The following is a 25839-nucleotide window of genomic DNA, read 5'->3' on the forward strand; positions in this document are numbered from 1 at the left end:
AAGAAGAAGAAGAAGAAGAAGAAGAAGAAGAAGAGCTAAGAAAAGCGGTCCACAAAAGAAGTTCATGGCGGAACGAAGAGCGAAGTAAGGCAGTCCTAAATAGAAATTAAGCACGCAAGACGGTAAGAAGATCCTTCTCCTGATTAATTAAAAGAGAGCACCAGCAATAGTAAAGAGTAACTAGAGTAATTCGCGTGGCTAAAAGATTTTGGTTGGGATTTTGTAATATATCTGTGAAGAGATTGAAATAAGCGAAGTGTATCTTTAGGAAGATTTTAAGGGATTAAGAGAAACAGTAAATAAATTGTGGATACAGACTATAACAGACGTTGATAAAGCAGAGGTTTTTAGCTGAAGCCTATGTTAAAAAGTAGAGCAATACTAACATTTAAGAGGAAATGAGGAATGTTTAGGCTGGTTAATGTGTGCTTTGTGTTAATGTGAAAACATGAGTCTTGTTCCTTATATTAGAGTGGTTTACAAAAAGGACTCTTGGGCAAATATAAAAAGGCATCGGTGAAAAGAGTAATGATTTAAGAAAAAGTACTGCTACTGAAGAAATAATTTACTTGATTACAACTAGAAGTACTAAGAAATATTATGACTCAAGTAACAGTAAATAAGAAGCTTGACGAAAAACTACTCAAGTAATTACTTTATGAAAATTATATTAAATATAGTATATATGCTTCAATTTTTAGAACACAAAGACAGTTTTGTTCTTGAAAGAATGTTATGCTTCCTTTCACCAAAGATGCATTAAATTGATCAAAAATACTGTCAAAATAATTAATTGCCAATATTATTAGGTTTTGATATAATTGTTTTAAGTGATATTTATTAAATGTTTTTTTTCTTTACCTGTGATGGCAAACATACTGTCACCTATTCCTTACAGAAGCATTTTAAAGTGCTAATTTGGTACTCAAATTATATTATTTTCTAATATTTGAATATATTTTCGTAATTTGGACAATAAGATTTTCTTCTTATTAGAACAAATGAAAATGGTTGCACTACCATGCGGAATTCACAATACAGTGGGTTTTCACCAGCATTTGCTGAGATATTGAGTTCTTACACGTTGCTTTACACTTGCAAGTCAATTTTTGGTTTTAAAAATATGCAAAAAGAAACCCATTTCTCCTGAAATTCTAAGTTTTCCTGTTCCATTTGTAAGTCTGTTGTTTTAGAGAGATGAATGCTATTCCATGAATGACTGTTTTGAAAAAAGAATCTAACCAGGATAGAGAGGGTAGTGGATGGCCAGATGTACAACAAAAAGACAAGTAAATTTTAGGACTCCTCACAGGTCCTAAACTAGTAGCTTCTAAATGCCAAAGACCTGCATTGCTGCAAGAAGATTCTTGGACAAACAGAACATTTTAAGAATGCAACATTTATTTAAATAGAAATAACCATTTGTAACATTCTAAATGTCTCTAAATCATCTCTAAAGTACATAATGCGCATTGCGATTGAAACACATTCCTATTTCAGGTTTATTCTCATTCAAGTATGTCCACGTATTTTGGCTATTAAGTTAACATACTGTACACATTTAATATACAGTATCATAGAGAAAGAAATTTGTACTCTATGATATTGCAGCAATTATCCAGATATATAATGAGATTATTAAGCAAACATTCATCAACTCCTACATGTCAACTGAATAAAATAAGGCAAAAATAAACATTTCACACAGTGTTTAGTGACATATTTAGTAACATATTTAGATGATGATGATATTATTATTATTATTAAGTAAATGGTAGCATTTGGGTTACATTATGTTTTGTGATTTATCATACCTTTTTTAAATAACACTTTTGTCCTCTAGCAGTTGAGGCTTTTCAGACAGATAAACAGCAGAACAGGGTAGTTAAGTACTGTACAGCACCTTGAGCCTGAGTGTTACCCGCTAAGACAGTTTATTTTGAACAAGAGGGGTGAACGGTTACGGAATTTAACACAAGAGTACAATAACAAACTGATGCCGATTGATCAAAGAGGTCAAGTGGAGATACCGATGGTGCGAGGAACTGGACGGTCGGAAAAACATTATGTTCAGTGAGAAGATTGTAATATATGTAATTGTAATTATATCAGATATTATTAATAAAACATGGGAACTCATTGCTTGGGCATTTTTTGCCCCATATTTAGAATGTCTTGGATATTTTTGCTGAGAGTCCCCGATAATTTCCAACTCTATTGGCATTGTGTCTTTTAAGGTATTTAAAAAGTTTGTTTTAGACAAAGTAGCAAGTAAGCAAGATATCCCCACATATGTCAATCTACATTGTGTTGATGCTTAACTGCATTGTGTAAATTAAACATTGCCTACCTTAAAAAAAAGTGAAGTTTGATCAGTTGTTAAACGTGTTCAGGTGGTCCCCTCGTATCTGAAAGAACTGCACCTTTCCAGAAAAAAAATGAAATATGCAGAAAATTACTGTATTACAGTTCTTGTATAGTGACTGGATAGAAAGACTTGGAGAAGCTAGAGAAGAGAGGACACCTGCAACAGCTTATGAGAGCTGCTGTGCCCTGTGGGCTTCCGTCGTGCCATGCACAGCACGTTTTGGTTTTTAAACCAAATTTAGACTTTTTATTTTAAGACATATTTATAACTTCCCAAAATATATATATACACTCACCTAAGGGATTATTAGGAACACCTGTTCAATTTCTCATTAATGCAATTATCTAATCAACCAATCACATGGCAGTTGCTTCAATGCATTTAGGGGTGTGGTCCTGATCAAGACAATCTCCTGACCTCCAAACTGAATGTCAGAATGGGAAAGAAAGGTGTTTTAAGCAATTTTGAGCGTGGCATGGTTGTTGGTGCCAGACGGGCCGGTCTGAGTATTTCACAATCTGCTCAGTTACTGGGATTTTCACGCACAACCATTTCTAGGGTTTACAAAGAATGGTGTGAAAAGGGAAAATCATCCAGTATGTGGCAGTCCTGTGGGCGAAAATGCCTTGTTGATGCTAGAGGTCAGAGGAGAATGGGCCGACTGATTCAAGCTGATAGAAGAGCAACTTTGACTGAAATAACCATTCGTTACAACCGAGGTATGCAGCAAAGCATTTGTGAAGCCACAACACGCACAACCTTGAGGCGGATGGGCTACAACAGCAGAAGACCCCACCGTGTACCACTCATCTCCAATACAAATAGGAAAAAGAGGCTACAATTTGCAAGAGCTCACCAAAATTGGACAGTTGAAGACTGGAAAAATGTTGCCTGGTCTGATGAGTCTCGATTTCTGTTGAGACATTCAGATGGTAGAGTCAGAATTTGGCGTAAACAGAATGAGAACATGGATCCATCATGCCTTGTTACCACTGTGCAGGCTGGTGGTGGTGGTGTAATGGTGTGGGGGATGTTTTCTTGGCACACTTTAGGCCCCTTAGTGCCAATTGGGCATTGTTTAAATGCCCTGGATGTGTATCCCACAAATCTCCATCAACTGCAAGATGCTATCCTATCAATATGGGCCAACATTTCTAAAGAATGCTTTCAGCACCTTGTTGAATCAATGCCACGTAGAATTAAGGCAGTTCTGAAGGCGAAAGGGGGTCAAACACAGTATTAGTATGGTGTTCCTAATAATCCTTTAGGTGAGTGTGTATATATACACTAGCTAAGTTGAATATTTTATTTTTAATTAACTCCGGTAAATGTACAATTATTTATTTATTCCTAAAGTTGAAAAATGTACTCACTGTAACGAAAGGAGTCGTTACTTTCCACCTCTGGATGGGAATGTTTTGTGGAAAAAGCGTATAGAATGTTGGGTGTTAAACTTTTATTGTAATTAAAAAGGGACAATGTATAACTGGAACTTCATGTTTTAGTAAAAAATGCAAGTCAGAGTGGGATCTTTTAAATTACCATAGATATAATCAATAGAAAACGGTGGGTCATTTAAAAAAAAAAATTTGACATTAAAAAATATTGAAATATTCAGTTTCCACTAATAAAAGCTAAAGATAAAATGTATTTAACATCTTGATCTTTTTTAATCTTTAAGGACAGATTTACTTTTATTATTTAATTTTGTTTCACGAAATAAGCAAGAGTTGCAACACCAGTGAGATTCTCTTAAAAGAAGAATTTTGTAAGATGGTGTCAATAGCATCATAAAACACACCCCACTGATCAGATTAAACCAATAAATCATACCATTAAATATTTTTTAGTAAAAATCTTTAACATGATCAAACACCGTAACACCAATGACATATTAAAATTACTTTAATAAAACTACAGGTGAAACTCGAAAAATTAGAATATCGTGCAAAAGTTCATTAATTTCAGTAATTCAACTTAAAAGGTGAAACTAATATATTATATAGACTCATTACAAGCAAAGTAAGATATTTCAAGCCTTTATTTGATATAATTTTGATGATTATGGCTTGCAGCTTATGAAAACCCCAAATTCAGAATCTCAGAAAATTAGAATATTACATGAAATCAATTAAAAAAAAGGATTTTAAATACAGAAATGTCGGCCCTCTGAGAAGTATAATCATGCATATGTACTCAGTACTTGGTTTGGGCCCCTTTTGCATTAATTACTGCCTCAATGCGGCGTGGCATGGATGCTATCAGCCTGTGGCACTGCTGAGGTGTTATGGAAGACCAAGATGCTTCAATAGCGGTCTTCAGCTCTTCTGCATTGTTTGGTCTCATGTCTCTCATCTTTCTCTTGGCAATGCCCCATAGATTCTCTATGGGGTTCAGGTCAGGCGAGTTTGCTGGCCAATCAAGCACAGTAATACTATGGTCATTGAACCAGGTTTTGGTACTTTTGGCAGTGTGGGCAGGTGCCAAGTCCTGCTGGAAAATGAAGTCAGCATCTCCATAAAGCTTGTCTGCTGAAGGAAGCATGAAGTGCTCTAAAATGTCCCGGTAGGCGGCTGCGTTGACTCTGGACCTAATAAAGCACAGTGGACCAACACCAGCCGATGACATGGCTCCCCAAACCAACACAGACTGTGGAAACTTCACACTGGACTTCAAGCATCTTGGATTGTGTGCCTCTCCATTCTTCCCCCAGACTCTGGGACCTTGGTTTCCAAATGAGATGCAAAATTTGCTCTCATCAGAAAAGAGGACTTTGGACCACTGAGCAACAGACCAGTTCTTTTTTTCTTTAGCCCAGGTAAGGCGTTTGACATTTGAAGCCCATGTCCAGGACCCGTCTGTGTGTGGTGGCTCTTGATGCAGTAACTCCAGCCTCAGTCCACTCCTTGTGAAGCTCCCCCACACATTTGAATGGCCTTTTCCTGACAATCCTCTCCAGGCTACGGTCATCCCTGCTGCTTGTGCACCTTTTTCTTCCACTTAACTTTCTATTAATGTGCTTTGATACAGCACTTTGAGAACATCCAACTTCTTTTGCAATTACCTTTTGTGGCTTTCCCTCCTTGTGGAGGGTGTCAATGATGGTTTTCTGCACAACTGTCAGGTCAGCAGTCTTCCCCATGATTGTGAATTCAACTGAACCAGACTGAGAGACCATTTAAAGGCTCAGGAACCCTTTGCAGGTGTTTAGCTGATTAGAGTGTGACACTTTGAGCCTACAATACTGAACCTTTTCACAATATTCTAATTTTCTGAGATTCTGAATTTGGGGTTTTCATAAGCTGTAAGCCATAATCATCAAAATTATATCAAATAAAGGCTTGAAATATCTTACTTTGCTTGTAATGAGTCTATATAATATATTAGTTTCACCTTTTAAGTTGAATTACTGAAATTAATGAACTTTTGCACGATATTCTAATTTTTCGAGTTTCACCTGTATGGATTAAAAAAATACAGTAAAAATGTGTTAAACATGGTAGGAAAAATCACTGTGTGCAGGTGTACCTGGAGGTTAGGCCTTGCTATGCACCCTTAACTAGGGATGCATGATATATTGGCAGCCCATATATTATTGGCTGATAACTGGGAAAATCTAAATATTACTTTTGCATGTATATGCTATTATGCTTTTATATTATATTTATATTGCTTAATGTAGCATTTAGCAGAGCAGTACGGAGCTCTTTAGGGACAGGGAGGGTTGTTTTTTCTTGCAATAACTATCCATTCCTTTTGAAAATGAACCATGGTTTTATTACATTAAAATGGTCATGTGATTCTAACATGGCAGCCCCGTGGAGGGGGAACAACTCTGTGTAGAATAAGCTTTTATAAGGTTGATTACATTACTGGAGGCTTCATCTGATGCAAGTACTCATAGTTTTAGACAAACGTTTAAAATTGACTTCTAATTTCTTCAGAAGTAAAACTTTTAATTAGGAAAGAATTACTGAGTGCACCTTTAAAATTAAAACTGTTATCTGCCAATTTTTTAAAACATCTGTAAATGACAAAGAATATGGTTAACACCGCCTTTGCTAATTATATATTGGGCAACTCGAAAGGTTTTTGGCATTGGCAGCTTTTTTTTCTTTTTTAATTCTTTATTTTGGTGTAGCAGCATATACATTAGCACATTTTACAAAATAAATGTAGTTGTATTTTCCTTCTGCCATCCAGTTTTTCATTTAGAACAAAACAAAGAAAACAACAACAACAAAAAACACTTGGGGGAGGCAAAGTGTGCACAAAATAGTCCATACTGAAGATTGGTACTTGAGGATTCTTAGTCTGTGGTAGTGACTGCGGGAGAAAGTAAGTTAGTTCCTAATGCGTGGTAGGGAGAAGGTGTACATGGGTAAAGAAAAAAGGTATGTATGCTCTCTGGCTGTGTACATAGTATGTACTTAAGGGCTCATGCACAAACAAACAAGTAGGCAAACAGATATGGTTACCTTAAAGTCATTTGTTCGATACCTCTTCAAAATCTGGTCGCAATGGCCTTACATATTCAACCCACATGGTCCAGAATTTAATAAACACATTTTTCTGAAGACGAAGGGAGAAAGTAATCTTTTCCATAACATAAATGTAATTTACTATATAAATCCACTCTTGTATTGTTGGGGGGGGTTCAGGAAGCAACCAGCGCCTTTGAGTGCCTTTTTTACCCGCTGTCGTTAAAATAAAAAATAAATATTCATCAGGCCTTCTTGCCTGGAAATCAGCATATCCTAAAAATAATGTGGAAAACTGCAAAGGCAGGACAGTGTTAAATATGCTTTCCAATGCTTTATGAAGCTCTGCCCAGAATGGTTTTATCACTGGGCACTCCCAGAATATATGCCAGTGGTTGGCTTCTCTAGATCCGCACGGTCTCCAACATTTGGTATCTCCCCCCCTCAATATGTGCTTTCTGTTTTGGTGTTATAAAAAATCTGATAAGGCACTTCCACCCGAACTCCCGCCATATGCGAGAATTAGTACATTTCCATGGGCGTTTACATGCATCAAACCACTCATCATTTGATATGAGAAAATTACCTTCTTTTTCCCATTTTTCTTTAATGTATTCGGTAGAGTGGGATTTTTTTTTTATCCTAAGGGCTTTATCAAATGTAGATATAACACCTTTATTTGGATCTTCTTTATATGCACCTATAAATATCCTCAGTATTGGGTCATCAAGGTCTGTTTTATTTTTAATGTTATGTTCAAAATGATTACGTATTTGAAGATATCTATAAAAGTCAGATTTCTTAAGGCAATATTCTTTCTTCAAGCTTTCAAAATCTTTTAAGTGTCCCTTTTTTGTTAGGGAGTAGAATGTTGTTATTTCTTTTGTAACCCAGGATTTAAATCTATGATCCATGATATTAGGCTTGAATTCAGGATCATAGGCACACCATTGAATTATTTGTAGTTTATGAATCAGATTATATTCTTCTCTTATCATATTCCAGATTTTTAAATGTGCTTTTATCCATGATAAAAAGCACCTTATCTATAAATCTTCCCAAATTTTGATATGCTAATATTGCGTAAATTGGGGGATCATTCATTATTGAAAGTTCAATATCTTTCCACCTTGCATGATATGTTGGATTACATATATTAATTAATGGTTTAGTTTGAGCTGAATAAAAAGAATCCCTCAAATTAGGTAATGCCAATCCTCCTTCCTCCGTTGGGAGCTGTAGAGTTTTGAATTTGACCCTGGGTTTTTTTCCTTGCCAAATAAATCTGGAAATTATTTTGTTCAAATCAGACCATTGTTTTGAGGAAACTTCTACAGGGAGTTCAATTCAGACCATTGTTTTGAGGAAACTTCTACAGGGAGTGCTTGAAATAAGTAAAGATATCGTGGAAAGATATTCATCTTTACAGAGTCAATTCTATGATTGAGGCTAAGGAAAGAGATGGAATTCCATCTATGTATGTCATTTTTTATTTTTGTTAAGAGAGGGTCAAAATTTATCTCCGCCAATGTTGGAATTTCTTTTGGTAGATGTATTCCTAAATATTTCAGTGAATTCTGGTCCCAATTAAGGTGGAATTTCTCTCTAATGTGTTTTGATTGAGTATAATTAAGTGTCAAAATTTGTGTTTTTTGTATGTTTAGTTTGTATCCTGCATATCTACCGAATATTTCTAGGAGGTTCATTAATTCAGGAAATGAGCTATCGGGTTTACTTAAATCAATACATCATAAGCGTGCAAATGCCTTTGATGCTTTCAGACTGCCTTATCTACTGTGCGAGAGGTTCTATATAAAGCGCAAAGAGTATTAGTGAGATCGGACACCCCTGTCTTGATCCACGTTCTAAGACAATGGAGTCCGAGAGATACCCATTTATTTTAATCCGGGCTGATGGTTTATTATATAGTGTACTGATACCCCTAGCAAAATTTTCGTGCATGCCAAATCTTTAAAGAACTTTATATAAGAAAGGCCAACTCACAGTGTCAAAAGCCTTCTCCGCATACAAACTGATTACGAGGGCTTAAAGTTTGTACTGTTGAATGGATTTAATGTTCAATGACCGTCTAATATTATCATGAGCTTGTCTTTGAGAAATAAATCCTGTCTGATCATTCTGTATAAGCTGGGGGAGAATCCTTTCTAATCTCCTTGGCAAGGATGGCTGTGTATAATTTGTAATCGACGTTCAAAACCGAAATTGGTCTATATGAAATGCATTCTAATTTTTCCTCTTTTGGGATAACTGATATCACTGCCTCGCTCCATGACTGAGGCATTTTAGCCTCCATTAACAATGTATTGCAAGCCCGAAGGAGGCTTGGTATCAATTCGGGTCGAAAAGTCTTGTACCACTCTGATGGGAAGCCATCAGGGCCAGGAGACTTATTTGCCTTGAGCCTGGAGATGGCGCTGTTTAACTCTGTTATTGGAGCTGTTAATGATTGATTTTGTTCCCCTGATATAACTGGTAGGTTGAGAGAATCAAGGAGATTTCTGATTTGTTGCTCATCCTCCAAGCGTGGTTGTGTGTACAGTAATTTGTAGTACTTTTTAAAAGAGTTTTGTATTTCATCTTGTTTATATTGTATAGTTTTAGAATCTGGGTCCCTTATTTTATATATTGTATTATCCTCTTGTTGTTTTTGTAGCTTCCTTGCCAAATTTTTTGATTTTGAGCCCGATTCATAGTATTTTTGTTTTGTAAATATCATCTTTTTTCAATTTCCTGTGAATACAGTATAAAATGTTTTCTTTATTTTTGTCATCAGATTTGGTTTTTGTTCCCTTTTGTGTCTCAAGGTCTTTTAGTTCACTATTGAGACTCATTAGTCTTAATTACTTTTCTTTCTTTTCATAGGCACAAAAGGATATAACTCTCCCCCTAATGACTGCTTTTAAGTAGAGATGCACCGATCGACCAGCCAGGGACCGGAATTAGCCGATTTTCCGCATGCTCTGACCGGTAACCGGCCGGTCAGCCTCACGTCTTTCCGAATCCAAGCCGGTCCGTTTTTTTGCCAGTGGCGCAGGCAATAACGTCACAGCTGCATGTAAACATGTCTTTGGCGTGGAAGATCTTCACTGTGAGTGAAGAATACATAAAGTTCGAAATGTGTAATAATTTTAAGGCCAAAGTAAACCGTGGGGGAACCACCACAATAACTTTCGGATCAACTAACCTAATTAGACATTTATAACACCATCACCCAGCTGAAAAAAGAAGCTAAAAAGTGAAAGCGGCTAAAGCTAGCCAGAGCTCAGAGCCAGTCACAAGTCAGCAGCCTCTCCTATCATTCCTTGGAATGAGCAGCGAAAAGACCAAAGCAATTATGAAAATGATGGAATTCATGGCCCTGGATGACCAGCTGTTCTCCATAGTTGAGGACAGAGGCTTCAGAAATCTGATAAATTTCCTCGATACAGAGTAGGAGATACTTTCCGACGTCACGTTGCCCGAGTTGTTTAATCTCGTGTCATGTCACACACGCAGCCTGTTATCTGTCAACATTTGGGTACACAAATCCGGGAGAGGGGAAGTGGGGTGCTGGATGGCAGAGGCAGGCTAAATACAATACAAATTGTGCCGTTGTGATTTAACGTGCTGAGTAACGTAATTTTTCCCAACGTGTCCAATATTAAAATCAGTGCGACACACATTGCAAAAGGCGTGGGCATTGTTGATATGGCTTCGGGATATGAAATTCAATTCTTCCATCCAGCTGTTGTTAAATTTACATGTATATTTAGTTTTTTTCACCAGAGCACCAGCTGAGTCTTCCTCTCCCATCTATCAGTGATGCTTGATTTAACATCCCACGTCTACTACCTGCGCAGATATCAACAGCGCAAATGGGTTGTAGGTTGCCATATTGTGATCATAAATGATTTGTAATTTGTATGATGTGTCGATTGTGTGAGTAGGATGTAGTTTCAATCAAGATCTGGCAGCTTGACCACCTTGGAATAATATATTGATGTGATTATTCATATAACGTGGTTTGGGCCATACAAATTGCGGGAGTTTTTTTGGGAGAAATAACAAAACGGGAGACTCCTGTCAACACTCCCGTTTTTCCCGGATATGGTTACAAGCCGTTCCTGAAGCAGTGCTCCGTTTTACATCTGATATTTGTACATCTAAAGTAAGTTGAGCGTATTGGACACTTTGGTTTTTCAGATCTTTGGAATGGTTTTGTTAGACGAGTAATAAAGAGAAAAAAGTCCATTTATAAAAATAGTGGAAAATTACACGTTATATAAAGCAACTCATTTGCAGTTAATTGTTATTTCTACCTCTTTCTAGTCACAGAGCACTCTATTTTCAGAGTTGTTTAAATGAGAGAAGATCCTGTAATTTAGTGCAGTTTGGGGGAAATTGTAAAGTTTAATTTATTTTATTATGAAAATAAAATTTAGCATTGAAGAAAGGTAGATTTTGTTTGTATATGTGGTCAGTAATAGCTTTTTTAATAGATTAAAAATAATCGGAAATTGAAATCGGCCAAGAAAATTGCAATCGGTGCATTTCTACTTTTAAGGCATCCCATACTATAGCTGAGTTAACTTCCCCATTATCATTTTCTTCAAGAAACATTTATGTCTTCCCTTATTTGAGTTTGAAATTGTAGGTTATCTAGGATGCTTGTATTTAGCCTCCACAGTGTTCTTTCAGGGTTATCATTAATATGTAAAGTACAAGAGAGAGGTGCATGATCAGACAAGTCAATTGATCCAATGTCGCAGCTATGTATTCTATGGCAGTCTCTCTTTAGTACAAAAAAATTGTCTATCCTTGAATATACTTCGTGAGGGCGAGTAAAACGTGTAATCATGGCCTGATGGGTAGAGATCTCTCCAAAGATCTAATATGCCCAGTTCTGTCATTAGAACGTTATTTTTTCTATGTAATGATGTGGTGGTTGAATTTTTAGATGAATAAAATTTTGGGTTGAGATGAATGTTGCAGTCTCCACCACATATAACAATTCCTGTGGCTCCTATCATTAAATCAAATATTTTCCTGTAAAAAGCAAAATCACTTCCAGGGCGGACATAAATGTTAAATAGTGTTATAGTAGTGTCATCTATTTTCCCTGTGACTATTATATATCTTCCTTCCTTGTCTGAGACCTCTGAAAGATGTTCGTATTTTGTGATATTAAGATTGCTACACCTCTTCTATGGCCTGACTTATAAGATGAGTAATATACCCTTGCAAATCCCATTCTCCTTAGTTTTTCATGCTCTGATGCAGTGAGATGTGTCTCTTGTAGAAACTTAGCTTGGTTCAAAATCCCATTCACATTGAATGAAATAATTTTTAGAGCTTGCTTATTCATGGTCTTCTACATTGGTCAACACAATTGGAACTTCTCCCAGTGTCTCTACCAATATTAAATGTGTACATTAAGAATACCTCTCCCATATAACAAACATTTAACGTGAACCAAGCTGTAACAATTTTAAACCGAACGCCACCGTAACAAATAAGAACAGTCGTTTCCGGTGTTGAGGCTTGTTTCAAAAGAGACTTGTGGGGCTTTGTAATTTCAAAGCTCCCGTAAGGGGAAATCCGACATTGTAATGGAAGTGGGGCCCTACAATTTCTCATGCTAGTCTAAATAAAACTGTAGATCGTTTAGAAAAGAAAATAAATAAAAAAAATAAAGCAAGGAAAACTCAATTAACAAGTCCCGACTCGATTAAATGGATAATAGTACTGTAGGATTTACATAACTGTATACAGTTACTTGGCAATCCTCTGGCCAAATAGCCAAGATAGCGCGTAGCTGTGGGAATCAAATAAAACATATCTGCATTTCCGATTGGGGTGTTAAAAATGTCGGACTCCTTTCCTGAGGGATCATTTTCTGAGTTTTTCTTTATATTGAGAGTGGGGGGGTTTCCTGGATTGTGTGTAGCTGTCCGCTGTGTCAGATTCCTTCTCTCCACCTCTGTCGCGCCGTCTCCCCGCTACCTGCCAAGTAGATAGGAGCCCGATCTCCTCCTGATCCGCAGTAGTGGAGCACTTCACCACAGTGACTGAAAATCCTTGTGAAGCCATGTCTCTCGTTGCCTCTGTAGCATCCTGGTATAATCGTGTGCCGTCATCGTAGAAGACGCGCATCCTTGACGGATAAGGTGTCTGGAACTTTATTTGTTTTTCTTTTAACGCTTTCTTGGCTTCTGCATATTCTCTGCCTTAAGCACTTCTCGAGGGAAGTCACGGACAACGTAGAAGCGGACATCATTGCAAAACACTTCTTTTTTTCTGCCAGGCTCTCCTGAGCACCACCTCTTTTGATCGGTAACTCCCGAATTTGACAACTATAGAACGTGGCTTTACCTGCGGACTATTGGGCTTCGGTGCTAATGCCCGGTGTGCTCATTCAATTCCAAGCTCTCTGTCATGGGGAAAGTCCAGTGCGCTTTTCAACAAATTGTCCAGAAATCCAACCATATCGGTGCCTTTTTTATCTTCGGGTATTCCATAAATACTTAAATTGTCTCAGCGCGCACGGCCCTCCTGATCTATCAGCCTGGCTTCCAGATTAGCCTGACGCTGTATTAGCTGCTTGATTAGCGTTGATGCTGCATGAAGTATGGTCTCCGTTTCTTCAATTCTCACAACAGCCTCATCTAGTCTGTCATTTGTTCTCTTCAATTCTTGCTTAATGTCAGAGAGCTGTGTCTTATTGTCCCTTCTGAACTCTCTTAGTTCGTTGAGAATACATCGCAAGCTAACTTCGGAGCTATCCTCACCATGAGGAGATGAACTCTGAGAGATACTTTGGCTATCTTGCCTCACATCAGAGTCATTTTCTATCACATTCATCGTTGTCCTACTTCTGGTAGTAACCCCTTTCTCCATTATTTCATAAAACATTCACCGTGGTTCACAGATCTAAGGTTTTTGGGGTTATTTCACATAACCGTCGGAGAGCTCGAAAATTAGGCTGTCATCCTCTTGGTGGCGGGACCGGACCTGGCAGCTTTTTTTTTTAAGCTGTCTGTACCTGTATTGACACCCTCTAACAGCACAAATTCTTTCAGTCCACTTGGAGGCCATCTTTGGAATGCTCTGCAGCAGCTATTTTCTATGGATACAAGTGGTATAAAATTACAGCTCATATCTACTTGAATGTGGAACAGTTGGTCATTTTTATGATCCGAGAACATATTTCAAATCAGTAGTTAAATCTGACACCAATGGTATCATAAATTGTTGTTCTTTAGCTCCGATCATGCAAAAAATATATATTTTTCAGGCTGGTCCAGCCAATGCATGTTTTTAGAGTTGACTAACAGATGAAGTCTGTATCTGAATGGTGATTGATACTGGTGAATTGCAGAGCATCCTACAAGAAGTCGAGGCCTATTTGTTAATGGTGCTGTCTGCAGAGACGCAAGGAAAAAGGTGGAGGATATGTTGGTGTCATTCAACAATTAAAGTAGCATAACATGGCTTGCAGCAAGTAACCCATTAATGTGAGTTGAGTTGCAATCAATGCATTTCTCTTTTTAGCTTGTGACATTGGCAGTAGTTGTACTTGTAAACCGTCAGGATGTGGTATGATGCACTGTGTTATGTGTTGTGTAACCTGCTCTATGATTACAGTTGCGTTTTTGTTTCAGAAAGAAAGTTTGCATACTTTTGAAGTAAAACGGGAACAAAATAGGACTTGATGTTTTATGTTTGTTTTGCTTCTAGATTTTCACTAATGGGTCGGAGCGAGTCTGGTAGCAGCTGTCATAGGCCTAAGAGCCGACACAAAGAAGATAGAAAATCCAGATCCTTGTCATCTTCAAGCATTGGCAGACAAAGTCCAAATCCACAAAAGAAACCTGAACGGACCTCTGGTAAGAGAAAGTGTACCACTATCTGCCAGTACCCTCACTATATTTTATTGTGGCCAAAACACTGAAAGTGCGGATGCCCTATTGCTTTTCTAAGGATTATTAATTCGGCCAAAGCACTGAAAGTGTGGAGGCACAATTGTTGTTCTAAGGATTATTAGTAATATTCTTTTCAAGGTTTTCTGTCCATTTGAGGTACTTAACATGCGTGAAAACTCTTGAAATTTTGCACGCCGGTCATTAAGGCTGGGTAAAGTTGCAGAGGGTTGGGTGGGCCGTGCGGGGGGGGGCTCTGTAGCTCCCCCATTTTCATTAAACTTGATACATATTGTTCTCATCAAGCCTAACAACTTTCATACTTGGTCATTAGTTCTGCCCAACAGGAAGTTGGGATTTTGGATTTTATAATACTCCTCCTAGGGCAGGGGTTTTAAAATTGGGTTAAAGTGAGCCTCCCCCTAGAGAACATGAAGACAGCCATGCCCCCCAACACCTCCACAACCACTAATTAGGCTATTATTATTGGTACTTCTAGGATACTACTACACAATTACTACATTTTCTTTTTATTAAGCTATCAACATTCCATTTTAAATTCAGTTTCATTTTGAGATTGAAATGTTTTGAAAAAATATATCCTAACATGTTTGTCTTTTTAAAATATATTGTGATCACACACTTTGCAACACATTTTTACCACATTCAAGCAGTTGGGAAACTGTTAAAATTAGCCTTCTGAACAGAATTCTCCTCAGTCAAAAAACTAAACTAAGTTTTCTCAACAGCCCTATACAAAAAGAGCCAACAAAATCAGACATATAATGAAATCAGCACGATGGACAGCTCTATTCTCTGATCACTGAACAAATAACCCTTGATGGTCAAATAACTAAACTGGAAACATGTTCATTAACTACTAATGTTATAAACATCAACATCAGATATCAAACAACATCAGCAAGAAGGACAGCGCTGTTTTGTTACAGGATAAAATGCGTAAAAATCACTTCCATATAGGCCTACGTTAAGCAGAAAAAGAAAAAAATCCAATAGCTGATTTTGCCTCTTCATTTTCATCGTCTAAATAAACGTAAACATAAATCATCCTCCACCTGCAGCCTTGATCGGTAATTTGCTTTTAAGCAGGGTCAAAGTGGAAAAACCCGCACTCACATAAGTGGAGTTGAAAGGGATGAGGACTTTCATAGCCTTTCGAGAGAGGTGGGGAAACTCAGTCAATACAAAGTGAACCATTTTGCAACACACATATACATAACGCGCACTTTAACACGCAAGCTAGCAGGACAGATGTGTACAGACGTGAACCGTTATCAGGATAACATGGCAAGTTATTACATACAAACATTTAAAGCCTTAATATATTCAAACAATAATGTTGTACACGATCCATATGAACTTGAGCAATCTTTTCTGCCATTAATGAGGTGCCAAATGTGAAAGCACATGGTGCTACGCATATTCACAATCTACTCCGTTTACGCAGCAATGCATTTTGCATACCGCTGCTCCGCACGGGCTCTGAGTAGCGCTTATTCACGTTGCTCTGCGATCCTGCCAAACTTGAAGAATTATTAGCACACTTGTACTGCCGAAAATATTTTTGGGAAATTATATGACTTTTCAGAAACATTTACAGGATTTTCATGACCGTACAAACCCGCGCTGCCCCCAGGGAAGGCGTGCCTCACCAATTGAAAACCTCTGTTCTAGGGGATTCATGTTACTGGCACCAAATTTGTGCAATATCATGCCAAGACATTGTAGATTCTAAATTGCAAACTTGTGTTTTATATTTTGAACTCTGTCGCCATGACGAAGCAATACATTTATGGAGAAAAATGGGAAACAGGAAGTGCCTTATATCTTCTGTGTACATTGTGTGATTTTGATGAAAATTCAGCTCTATGCTTCGTAATGGGGGCTGATCACATGGATGTGGGTATTATGGGTCATGATCCTAGTGCCACCAACTGGCAGCAGAAATTATGGCACTTTTTAAAGACTTCGTAATAGCCCTCTTATGTTTGCATGATTTGCTTTAAAATGCTTTAGAATAATATCAAGACAGTGCTGATGTAAGTATTTTCAAGGGATATTTGACATCTTAAATAGTTTTGCCATGACAACACATTAATTTTTGTTATTCCTTCCTGTTCTTGTGGGTGTTTTTGAGGCACTTGGCATGCTTACATTTTCATGAATTTTTCACACACATCAGAGTCATTGGCCATTAGGGCTGGGCAAAAGTTCATGCATGGGCGTGTAGGGGGCCCTCTGTAGCACCCCCATTTACAATTTGAGTCAGAAGTTTACATATACTTAGGCTTAAGTCATTAAAACTAATTTTTTAACCACTCCACTGATTTCAAATGAGCACTATATAGATTTGGCAAGCCGTTTAGGACATCTACTTCGTGCATGACACAAGTAATTTTTCCAACAATTGTTTGCAGACAGATTTCACTTTGAATTGACTATATCACAATTCCAGTGGGTCAGAAGTTTACATACACTTCAAGCGTCTATCAATTTAGCTGTGCCTTTTAAACAGCTTGACATATTCCAGAAAATGATGTCAAGCATTTAGGCAATTAGTCAATTAGGTACCTACCTTCAAACTCATTTCTTAACATCATGGGAAAATCTAAAGAAATCAGCCAAGAACTCCAAAAAATGGTGGAACTCCACAAGTCTGGTTCATCCTTCAGGCAATTTACAAATGCCTGAAAGTACCACGTTCATCTGTACAATCATCTGTACAAACAAGCAAGTATAAACACCATGGGACCACGCAGCCATCATACCGCTCAGGAAAGAGATGCAGTCTCCTAGAGGTGAACATGGTTTGTGCGTAAAGTGTAAATCAATCCCAGAAGGACAGCAAAGGACCTTGAGAAGATGCTGGAGGACACAGTAAAATGAGACCTATATCGACATAACCTGAAAGGCTGCTCGGCAAGGAAGAAGCCACTGCTCCAAAACTGCCATAAAAAAGCCAGACTACAGTTTAAGTGCACATGGGGACAAAAATTAAACTGTTTGACCATAATGACCATTGTTATGTTTGGAGGACAAAGGGTGAGGCTTGCAAGCTGAAGAACACTATCCCAACCATGAAGTATGGGGGTGGCAGCATCATGTTGTGGGGGTGCTTTGCTGAAGGAGGGTTTGGTGCATTTCACTGAATAGATGGCATCATGAGGAAGGAAAATGAGGATATATTGAAGCACCATCTCAAGACATCAGCCAGGAAGTTAAAGCTTGGTCACAAATGGATCTTCCAAATGGACAATGACCCCAAGCATACCTCAAGTTGTGGCAAAATGGCTTAATGACAACAAAGTCAAGATACTGGAGTGGCTATCACAAAGCCCTGACCTCAATCAGATAGAAAATATGTGGGCAGAACTGAAAAAGCGTGTGTGAGCAAGGAAGCCTACAAACTTGACTCTGTTACACCAGTTCTGTCTGGAGAAATGGGCCAAAATTCCAGCAACTTGTGCTTGTGGAAGGCTACCCAAACCTTTTGACATAAGTTAAACAATGTAAAGGCAATGCTACCAAGTATTTAAACTTCTGACCCACTGGGAATATGATGAAAGAAATAAAAGCTCAAATAAATAATTCTCTCTACTATTATTCTGACCTAAGACTGGAAAGTTTTCTACAATTAAATTTTAGGTGTATTTGGCTAAGGTGCATGTAGACTACATCTGTAAGTAGCTTTCCTCAAGTTGGACAACTTTCATAATTATAGTTATTAGCTCCACCCAACAAGTTGGCCATTTTGTATTTTTAGAATATTGCAATCTCTTAATTTTTTTAAATACTTCTCCTAGGGGATTTATGAGACTCGCCACATTTAGACAATATTATGCCAAGACTTTGAAGATGTTAAATTGTGAACAGATTTTTTATATATTGAACGGTGTTGCCATTCAATTAATTGCAAAAAAAAAGGGAAACAGGAAGGGTCTCATATCTTCTGTTTGCACTGTATGATTTTGATCAAAATTGAGATGTTTAGTCTTGGGGGCTAATCACATGGATTTGACTGTTTTGGGTCATGGTAATAGCACCACCACATTTACATTTATGCATTTGGCAGATGCTTTTATCCAAAGCGACTTACAGTGCCCTTACTACAGAGACAATCCCCCAGAGCAACCTGGAGTTAAGTGCCTTGCTCAAGGACACAATGATGGTGGCTGTGGGGATCGAACCAACAACCTTCTGCTTAGCAGTGCAGTGCTTTATCCCACTACACCACCATCACATGGCAGCATGAAGTGTGGCTCATACAACAGACTTAAAATAGTCCTCTTATATTTACCAAATTGCTTAAATGGTTTAGAATAATGCCAAATGCATGTGTCCACCTTGCATTGTTTTCCAAATGCCACTGGGTGGAAATGGACCCATGGTGCTTGGGCCTTTCATCACGGCTTGCAGCTATATTTATTATTATTATTAATAGGGATGATAACAATAATAATTTGTTCAGATTTTTTTTATAACTTAGTTCAACCAAAATGGAAAGTCTGACATAATTTACAGTCTATATGACTTTCTTCTATGAAACACAAAATGAAATATCCTGCTGAATATGAGCTCTTATTTCCCATGCAGTGAAGGCATATAGTGACCAAGGGCTGTCAAGCTCCAAAAGGATCATTAAAGTGTTCCGTATGAGTTGCACACTATTTTCAACACTATAATTTTGTGTGAGGAACAGACCTCATTTGGAAAGGAGCAGCTTGTACAATTTCTAAAAAAAAATGTCCTTTTTGTGTTTCATAGAAGAAAATCACATGAAATTACATTAATGGATTCTTTGATTTTTCACGATTTTCTTTTTGTGGCCCATATTAAAGTATCCATGAATGATCATCTGTCTGTTTGTAATGACAGTAAGTTTAAATATAACATGTGTACATGTAATTTCTAATACAAAATCAGAGAAGAAGACAAAAAGGAGAAGGAGTCCTTCAACCTCTTCATCATCTTCAAGCTCCTCCATCTCATCCAATGAAAAAGAAGCCAAGAAGAAGAAGAAGAAACACAGAGAAGCCAAAAAGAAAATGAAGCATAAGAAGAAAAAGGAGAAAAGGGAAAAGAAGTTGCAAAAAAAGTTTGCAGAGAAAGCTGTAAGAGAGGAAGTGGCAGCTTCTGTTCAGACTCCTGTTTCAGTTGGTCCCCAAAAATTCTTGCAGACCTGGCAGAGTGAAGAGTCTAAAGAACACGGCCCTGGTATGTGCATACTTAGAGACCTCACAAATATGAATACCTCAATTACAGAGTTCTTTAAAATGGCTGAGGGATGTGAAAAGTACTGGTACTTCAGTGCCAAGTTGGTACTAAAATAAAAAAGATGTCAGTGTTTCTGCATTACAGGTAGTACCAAGTAATCGGACACAATTTTTCATGTGGGGGAAAAATGATTGAGTAATCACTCGAATTATAATCGTGATGTCATATTGTGATTTATATACTCGTATGATTATTAAACTGCAAAAGGATTCAATGCAATTAAATAAATATACTGTCCTGCATGAGCTGCATGCTTCAAAGTGAATGATTGAAGCCACTCATATGGTGAAAATGCCACATTATGAGCATCACAAGCACTGTACGTGTTGTAGTAGATGAAAGAGCAATCAGTCACTGTGAAGCATGCGGTACAAACAGGCTATATATTTGTAGAATAAAATCGCAGCATTATGCGCTTTAATCACATTGGACCGTACAACCAACTGCTTATCCGGAGGTGTGAGGCTACCTATGTTAAAAGCACACTGAAACTGAAAAGCCCTCACAACCAAATAAAAACTTGATTCAAATACACGTGTGAAATGGAAGAATTTGAACAAGAAATAAATAAAATGTAATATTCACTGTTATAATAATATTTAAGCAATATCTCTCAAGCAAGTGTGTGGTTGTACTGGATAAAAGTTTTCATATATTTTCATATCAATTTATACTGTGACGCTCTTGTCACAGTATTTGTCAATTTATTTGACAAAAAATAAGACCAATGTTGTGATCTTTATTTATACAAAATAAATGTTAAATTATTTGTTCCATTTTTTTTTTTTTTATTTAAAGTTTAATTTGATTAGGCCCAATTTTGATGATGAAATTTAATTAAACAATAACAGTATAAATCTTTTTTTTTTTTTTTTTTTTTTTTACTGGATTTGGCGGGGACACTCTTAATTGAGAAACTCTTGAAAGAAACATGCAATTATTTATTATTCGCATTGATATTTAACTTTTTAAATGGGATAAAGAAGTGTGTTCATTAGCATGTTAACCATTTTTTCTTTGTATTGAGAATCATAACATTTACTGGTATTGTTACATAGTACAGAAATCTGTGTTGTCAACCCTAGAATACCTAAAGGAAGAAAGTAAAATAAATATTTTAATGGATACAGCTCTGGAAAAAATTGTGTCCACTGCAAAATTATCAGTTTTACTGGATTTACTATTTAGGTATGTTTGAGTAAAATGTACCTTTTTTTTTATTTTTTTCTCGATTAAAACATTTTATTGATTTCAATGAATCAAGCCATGCCCACAGAGGATACTGAGGACCAGTTGGTCTCCATATAAGCATTTGATTTCAGCTTTTAACATTTGTTCGAATTCAGGATTTTGCAAAAGGGATACGTTAAAGTGGCAACGATATGATTTCCTTTTCTCTATATGTAGTGACACCTCTAAACTCTCCAGGGTGAGATCTGAGACTAAAATGTTTCCAATTGAGCAATCCACAACAGATGAAATGAGGGACTTGTGTATATAACAATTCTAGAATAAATGTTATGGACTGATGAAAAAATTTATAATCTCTACCAGATGGGTTCAAAAGATTCCAAATATCTGTAAGACCTAGATTTGTACACATCCTGTGAAGCATCAGTGTTGCTGTAGTGGGCTTGCACAATTTTGCTTTACTATGATCAAGGACTAAGTCCATCAACAGATTCAAGTCTCCTCCCATTATTCTATCATGATGGGTGCCAGTGGCTTGAAACATCCCTTCAAGATCTATAAAAAAGCCCTGATCATCAATGTTACGTGCATAAATATTAGCCAAAATAAGACTTTGCCCCTGAATTTCTGCTAAAACAATAATGACTATTCTTAATGTATCTTTAATCTGTTTGAGACATTTGAATTGTAGATGTTTGCGTATCAATGTAATGACTCCCCTGCTCTTACTTGAACTAGCACTAAAGAAAACATGTCCCCCCCATATCTTCACAAATTTTTCAGCTTCCTGCAGGGAAAGATGTTTTCCTTGAAGAAACACTATCATATTTATCATGCTTAAAAAGACAAATAACCTTCCTTCCTTTTATGGGGTGCCCCAACCCATTCACATTCCATATGGAGTGAGACAATCAACTCAAACATTTGACATATTAGGAAAAAAAAGATTGTGTGTCAAAAACAAAATTATAAAGGCCACATTCCAACATTAGTGCAACTATCAAACCCCAAAGTTCCCCAGATCCAAACAAACAAAGAAAGAAAAATGTGTACATAAACCCCACGCGCGACAGCTGGCATCTGTCCCTCTAAATTCAAACTGTACGCCTACGAAAGCCCCCGCGACAACTTTGTCGTCTTGTTGCTCAAGTCTCTATACAAATTTTGTGAGACAGAATTACACAACAAAATATAATCAATAAAACAAACTCTAGCTAATAGGCAGAAAAAACAGAGCATGTAGAATCATTAACAAAACTGTCCCGAAGGTGTGTTACTCCACAAAGCAAACTCCAGCCGCTAGGCGGAACCAGCACAAAAAGAAAAAAAGGTGCTCAGTTTCCTCGAACAGTCAAACGAATGTCCAGTGAGCCGGCCCACTCAAGACAATGCTCCATGCCACACAGCCAGGTCAATCAATGTGTGGATGGAGGACCACTGGATCAAGACCCTGTTATGGCCAGCCCAATCTCCAGACCTGAACCCCATTGAAAACCTCTGTAATGTGATCAAGAGGAAGATGGATGGCCACAAACCATCAAACAATTCTGAGCTGCTTGAATTTTTGCAGCAGGAATGGTATAAAGTCACCCAACATCAATGTGACCGGTAAAGAGCATGCCAAGACGCATGAATGTTTTGATTGCAAATAAGGGTTATTCGACCAAATATTGATTTCTGAACTCTTCCCGAGTTAAAATGTTTTTGTTTAAAAATGAATATGAACTTGTTTTCTTGGCATTATTCAAGGTCTGAAAACACTATCTTTTTTATATTTTGACCAGTTGTCATTTTCTTCAAATAAATGCTCTGACAATATTTTATTTGGAATTTGGGGAAAATGTTTTCCATACTTTATAGAATAAAACAAAAAAAAAATAATTTTACTCAAACACATACCTATAAAAAATAGTAAATCTAGAGAAACTGATAATTTTTGCATTGGTCTTTTGCAATTTTTTCCAGAGCTGTATTAGCCTTAAGACATGTACTATAAAGCACACTGTAACTTTCATAACTCAACTTCCTCCCCTATCCAAAAAGACCATTGTTGAAACAAAGCTTCTTAAGCAACTTATTCTGACTTTTGATATCAGACAGATGAATACATAATACATGAGGATCCACATTACAGGTGCCTAATGGGTGAAATAAAAATGCTCTTAAGTTATCTGAAGGAAATGGGTCTGTTGAATAGGAATTCAGTTTTGCTTCACAGTCCATCCCAGTTGGTGGCAGAAATGCACCATAAGTTGGTTTGCCAACTGCTATAGAAAAATCATCCAGGATGTTGCAGGTCAATGGGTCAGCCATTCAAATGTAGCTGTGATTTTGATGAAATACTTTTAAATGTTTCTTGAAAAAAAATTATAAAAATCACAATCATTTCATTACATTATAGTACATCTATTTCCTGAAACCGATTGTATTGAAGGGCTCTTAAAAGTGTGAAGTAGACATAAAATTTCCTCTTTGTTCCCATTGATTTAATCGTTCACGTGACTGCAGATCCTGGAAGCAAGATTTTAGTCTCCAGATCGTGTACTTCCAAGGAGCCCTGTGCTAGCTGAGCAGGTGCCATTAAAATGAATGAGAATGCTAATGGAAAGCTTTCTCCAGGTGATTTAGATCTCCTTTGTAGCAGCAAAGCAGACACTTATTTCATGCTGACTCTTTCCTGTTTCTATATTGTTACAAACTCCTTGTGGTGAAGAAAGTTTGTGAAACTAAATTATGAAAGTGAAAAAAAAGGTAAAATTATATATGGAAAACAAATACCCTCAGGGAAAACAAATTAAAACAATTATACATGGGGGAAACCAAATCCCCTCGGGGAAAATAAATGTAAAAATGATTTTTAAAAACATTATATAATGTGACATTTTTAAATGCTGGAGATATTTTCCCTTGTACTGTAGTCATGACTGATGAACAGATGGCCAGACTTCACACCAAGAGACCAATGACAAAGGAGGAATATGAGGCCAGGCAAAGTGTCATTCGTCGGGTCTACGACTCTGAGACAGGCCGTACCAGGTGTTCTTATTTAACATGACTTTCATTTCAGTTTCCTGACATTTAATCACTTTAAATATCAACTTCAATATCTGCTTCATCTGTACAACAAAGAAATGTTAACATTTTAATTAAAAAAATTATGCAGGCTTATTCGAGGAGATGGAGAAATTTTAGAAGAGATTGTCAGCCAGGAAAGACACAAAGAAATCAACAAGGTGCAGTGCATGACTTCAATTGTGAGCCATTCTTTTTCCTTTTATAAATGGTAGAATAACAATTAAATGAGAGATTTATCATCCTTGCCTTTTTTTTTCTTTACACAGCAAGCAACTAAAGGAGATGGTGATGCCTTCCAGAAGAGATTAGGGATCAGCAGGTAGCGAGACTGAAACCAATTTTAAAACCAATTTGAATGATCCTGTAGATCTTAAGACTGACTGTGAAAATCTTTTAAGTATCCACCTCCTGCATTTTACCAGAATTCAGCAATTTCCTATTCAGATACTCTTGTTTCTGTGTTGTTCTTCTGACGAAAGGTCATTCTTACAGTCGGTCTTTTCTTGGCCAGTTATAACTAAATGTAATAGAAATGTGATTCTATTGTGACATCAGTTCAAACTTCATGTAATGCATATTTAATGATATGCGTAGTAACACTTACGTTTTGATGTTACTTTTTCATTAAAATTGACATTTGGAAACATGGTTGTATATAAGATGGCATACAAAAAAGAAAATGACATATTTGTGTCTTTATTTCAAATGTCATTGTCTGCCAGTGCTGAAAATTCTTGTGTCTTTACATAATTAAAAGGATATGTTAGGCAATAGCTTCTAATACAGGTTAGTACGGGCTAAAAGGGGTTAACTATTAACGGTTGAAATAATACTTTATTAACAGAGGTAGATTGGATTTTATTTAGAAACAAAGTTATTTGCCATTATTGTAAGATGTAACTCATTGTCATTGAAGCTCAGCATGTCTGCAATATCACCTATGAGCTAAACACAAAGTTGATGGTGTTAAAATTGAGAAGACTACCGGTATCAAAGGACTGCTGTACCAATTAATGTTTTACACTTTTTGTTTCTTTCTTTAAAAAAATAAATAAAATGCATTAAAAATGGATACATCACATTTTGAAAGGAAAATATATTTAAAATAAAGATTTTACCTTAATAAAAATATCAATGGAATTTGTCATTACAAAAATCATATCACAATTAATATAATATATTTACAGTACAAATCTACGTAAGCATTCATTCATTATAGTAGCTGAAAATAAGCCCTGTTACTCTCCATAGTAACAATTAACATGATATATTTACAGACACACTATATCCTGTACATATCATTGACAAAGACATATTCTAAATGATCCATGCTCATCTGTGCCATTGGTACATGTCATTTAAAAATCAATTATCAACCATCTGGTTCAGCTGTATATACCTTTACCTAAAAAAAATACTTTTGTTTCTTTCTTTAAATACTTTATTATTATTATCTAAATAAACAATCAAAATATCTCAGTCTCTGCTGGGCATAGGTAATAAAAATCCA

At 36.8% G+C, this 25839-nt stretch overlaps 1 protein-coding gene across 2 annotated transcripts; it reads left to right on the forward strand.

Moving 5' to 3' along the window:
• On the forward strand, positions 1-25433 carry arl6ip4 (ADP-ribosylation factor-like 6 interacting protein 4). Of its 2 annotated transcripts, none has more exons than XM_052119138.1 (6): positions 1-122; positions 14587-14735; positions 19713-20003; positions 24173-24290; positions 24418-24508; positions 24596-25433. In XM_052119138.1, the coding sequence occupies exons 2-6, from the start codon at positions 14597-14599 to the stop codon at positions 24650-24652; spliced, it is 696 nt and encodes a 231-aa protein (XP_051975098.1). In that variant the 5' UTR covers positions 1-122; positions 14587-14596; the 3' UTR covers positions 24653-25433. The 2 variants fall into 2 exon arrangements, with proteins under 2 accessions (XP_051975098.1, XP_051975102.1); XM_052119142.1 differs by having other exon boundaries at positions 24418-24487.
• Positions 25434-25839: the final 406 nt, after the last annotated feature.

This window comes from Xyrauchen texanus, chromosome 4 (genome assembly GCF_025860055.1).
Source record: "Xyrauchen texanus isolate HMW12.3.18 chromosome 4, RBS_HiC_50CHRs, whole genome shotgun sequence".
In the NCBI taxonomy this organism is placed as follows: Eukaryota; Metazoa; Chordata; class Actinopteri; order Cypriniformes; family Catostomidae; genus Xyrauchen; species Xyrauchen texanus.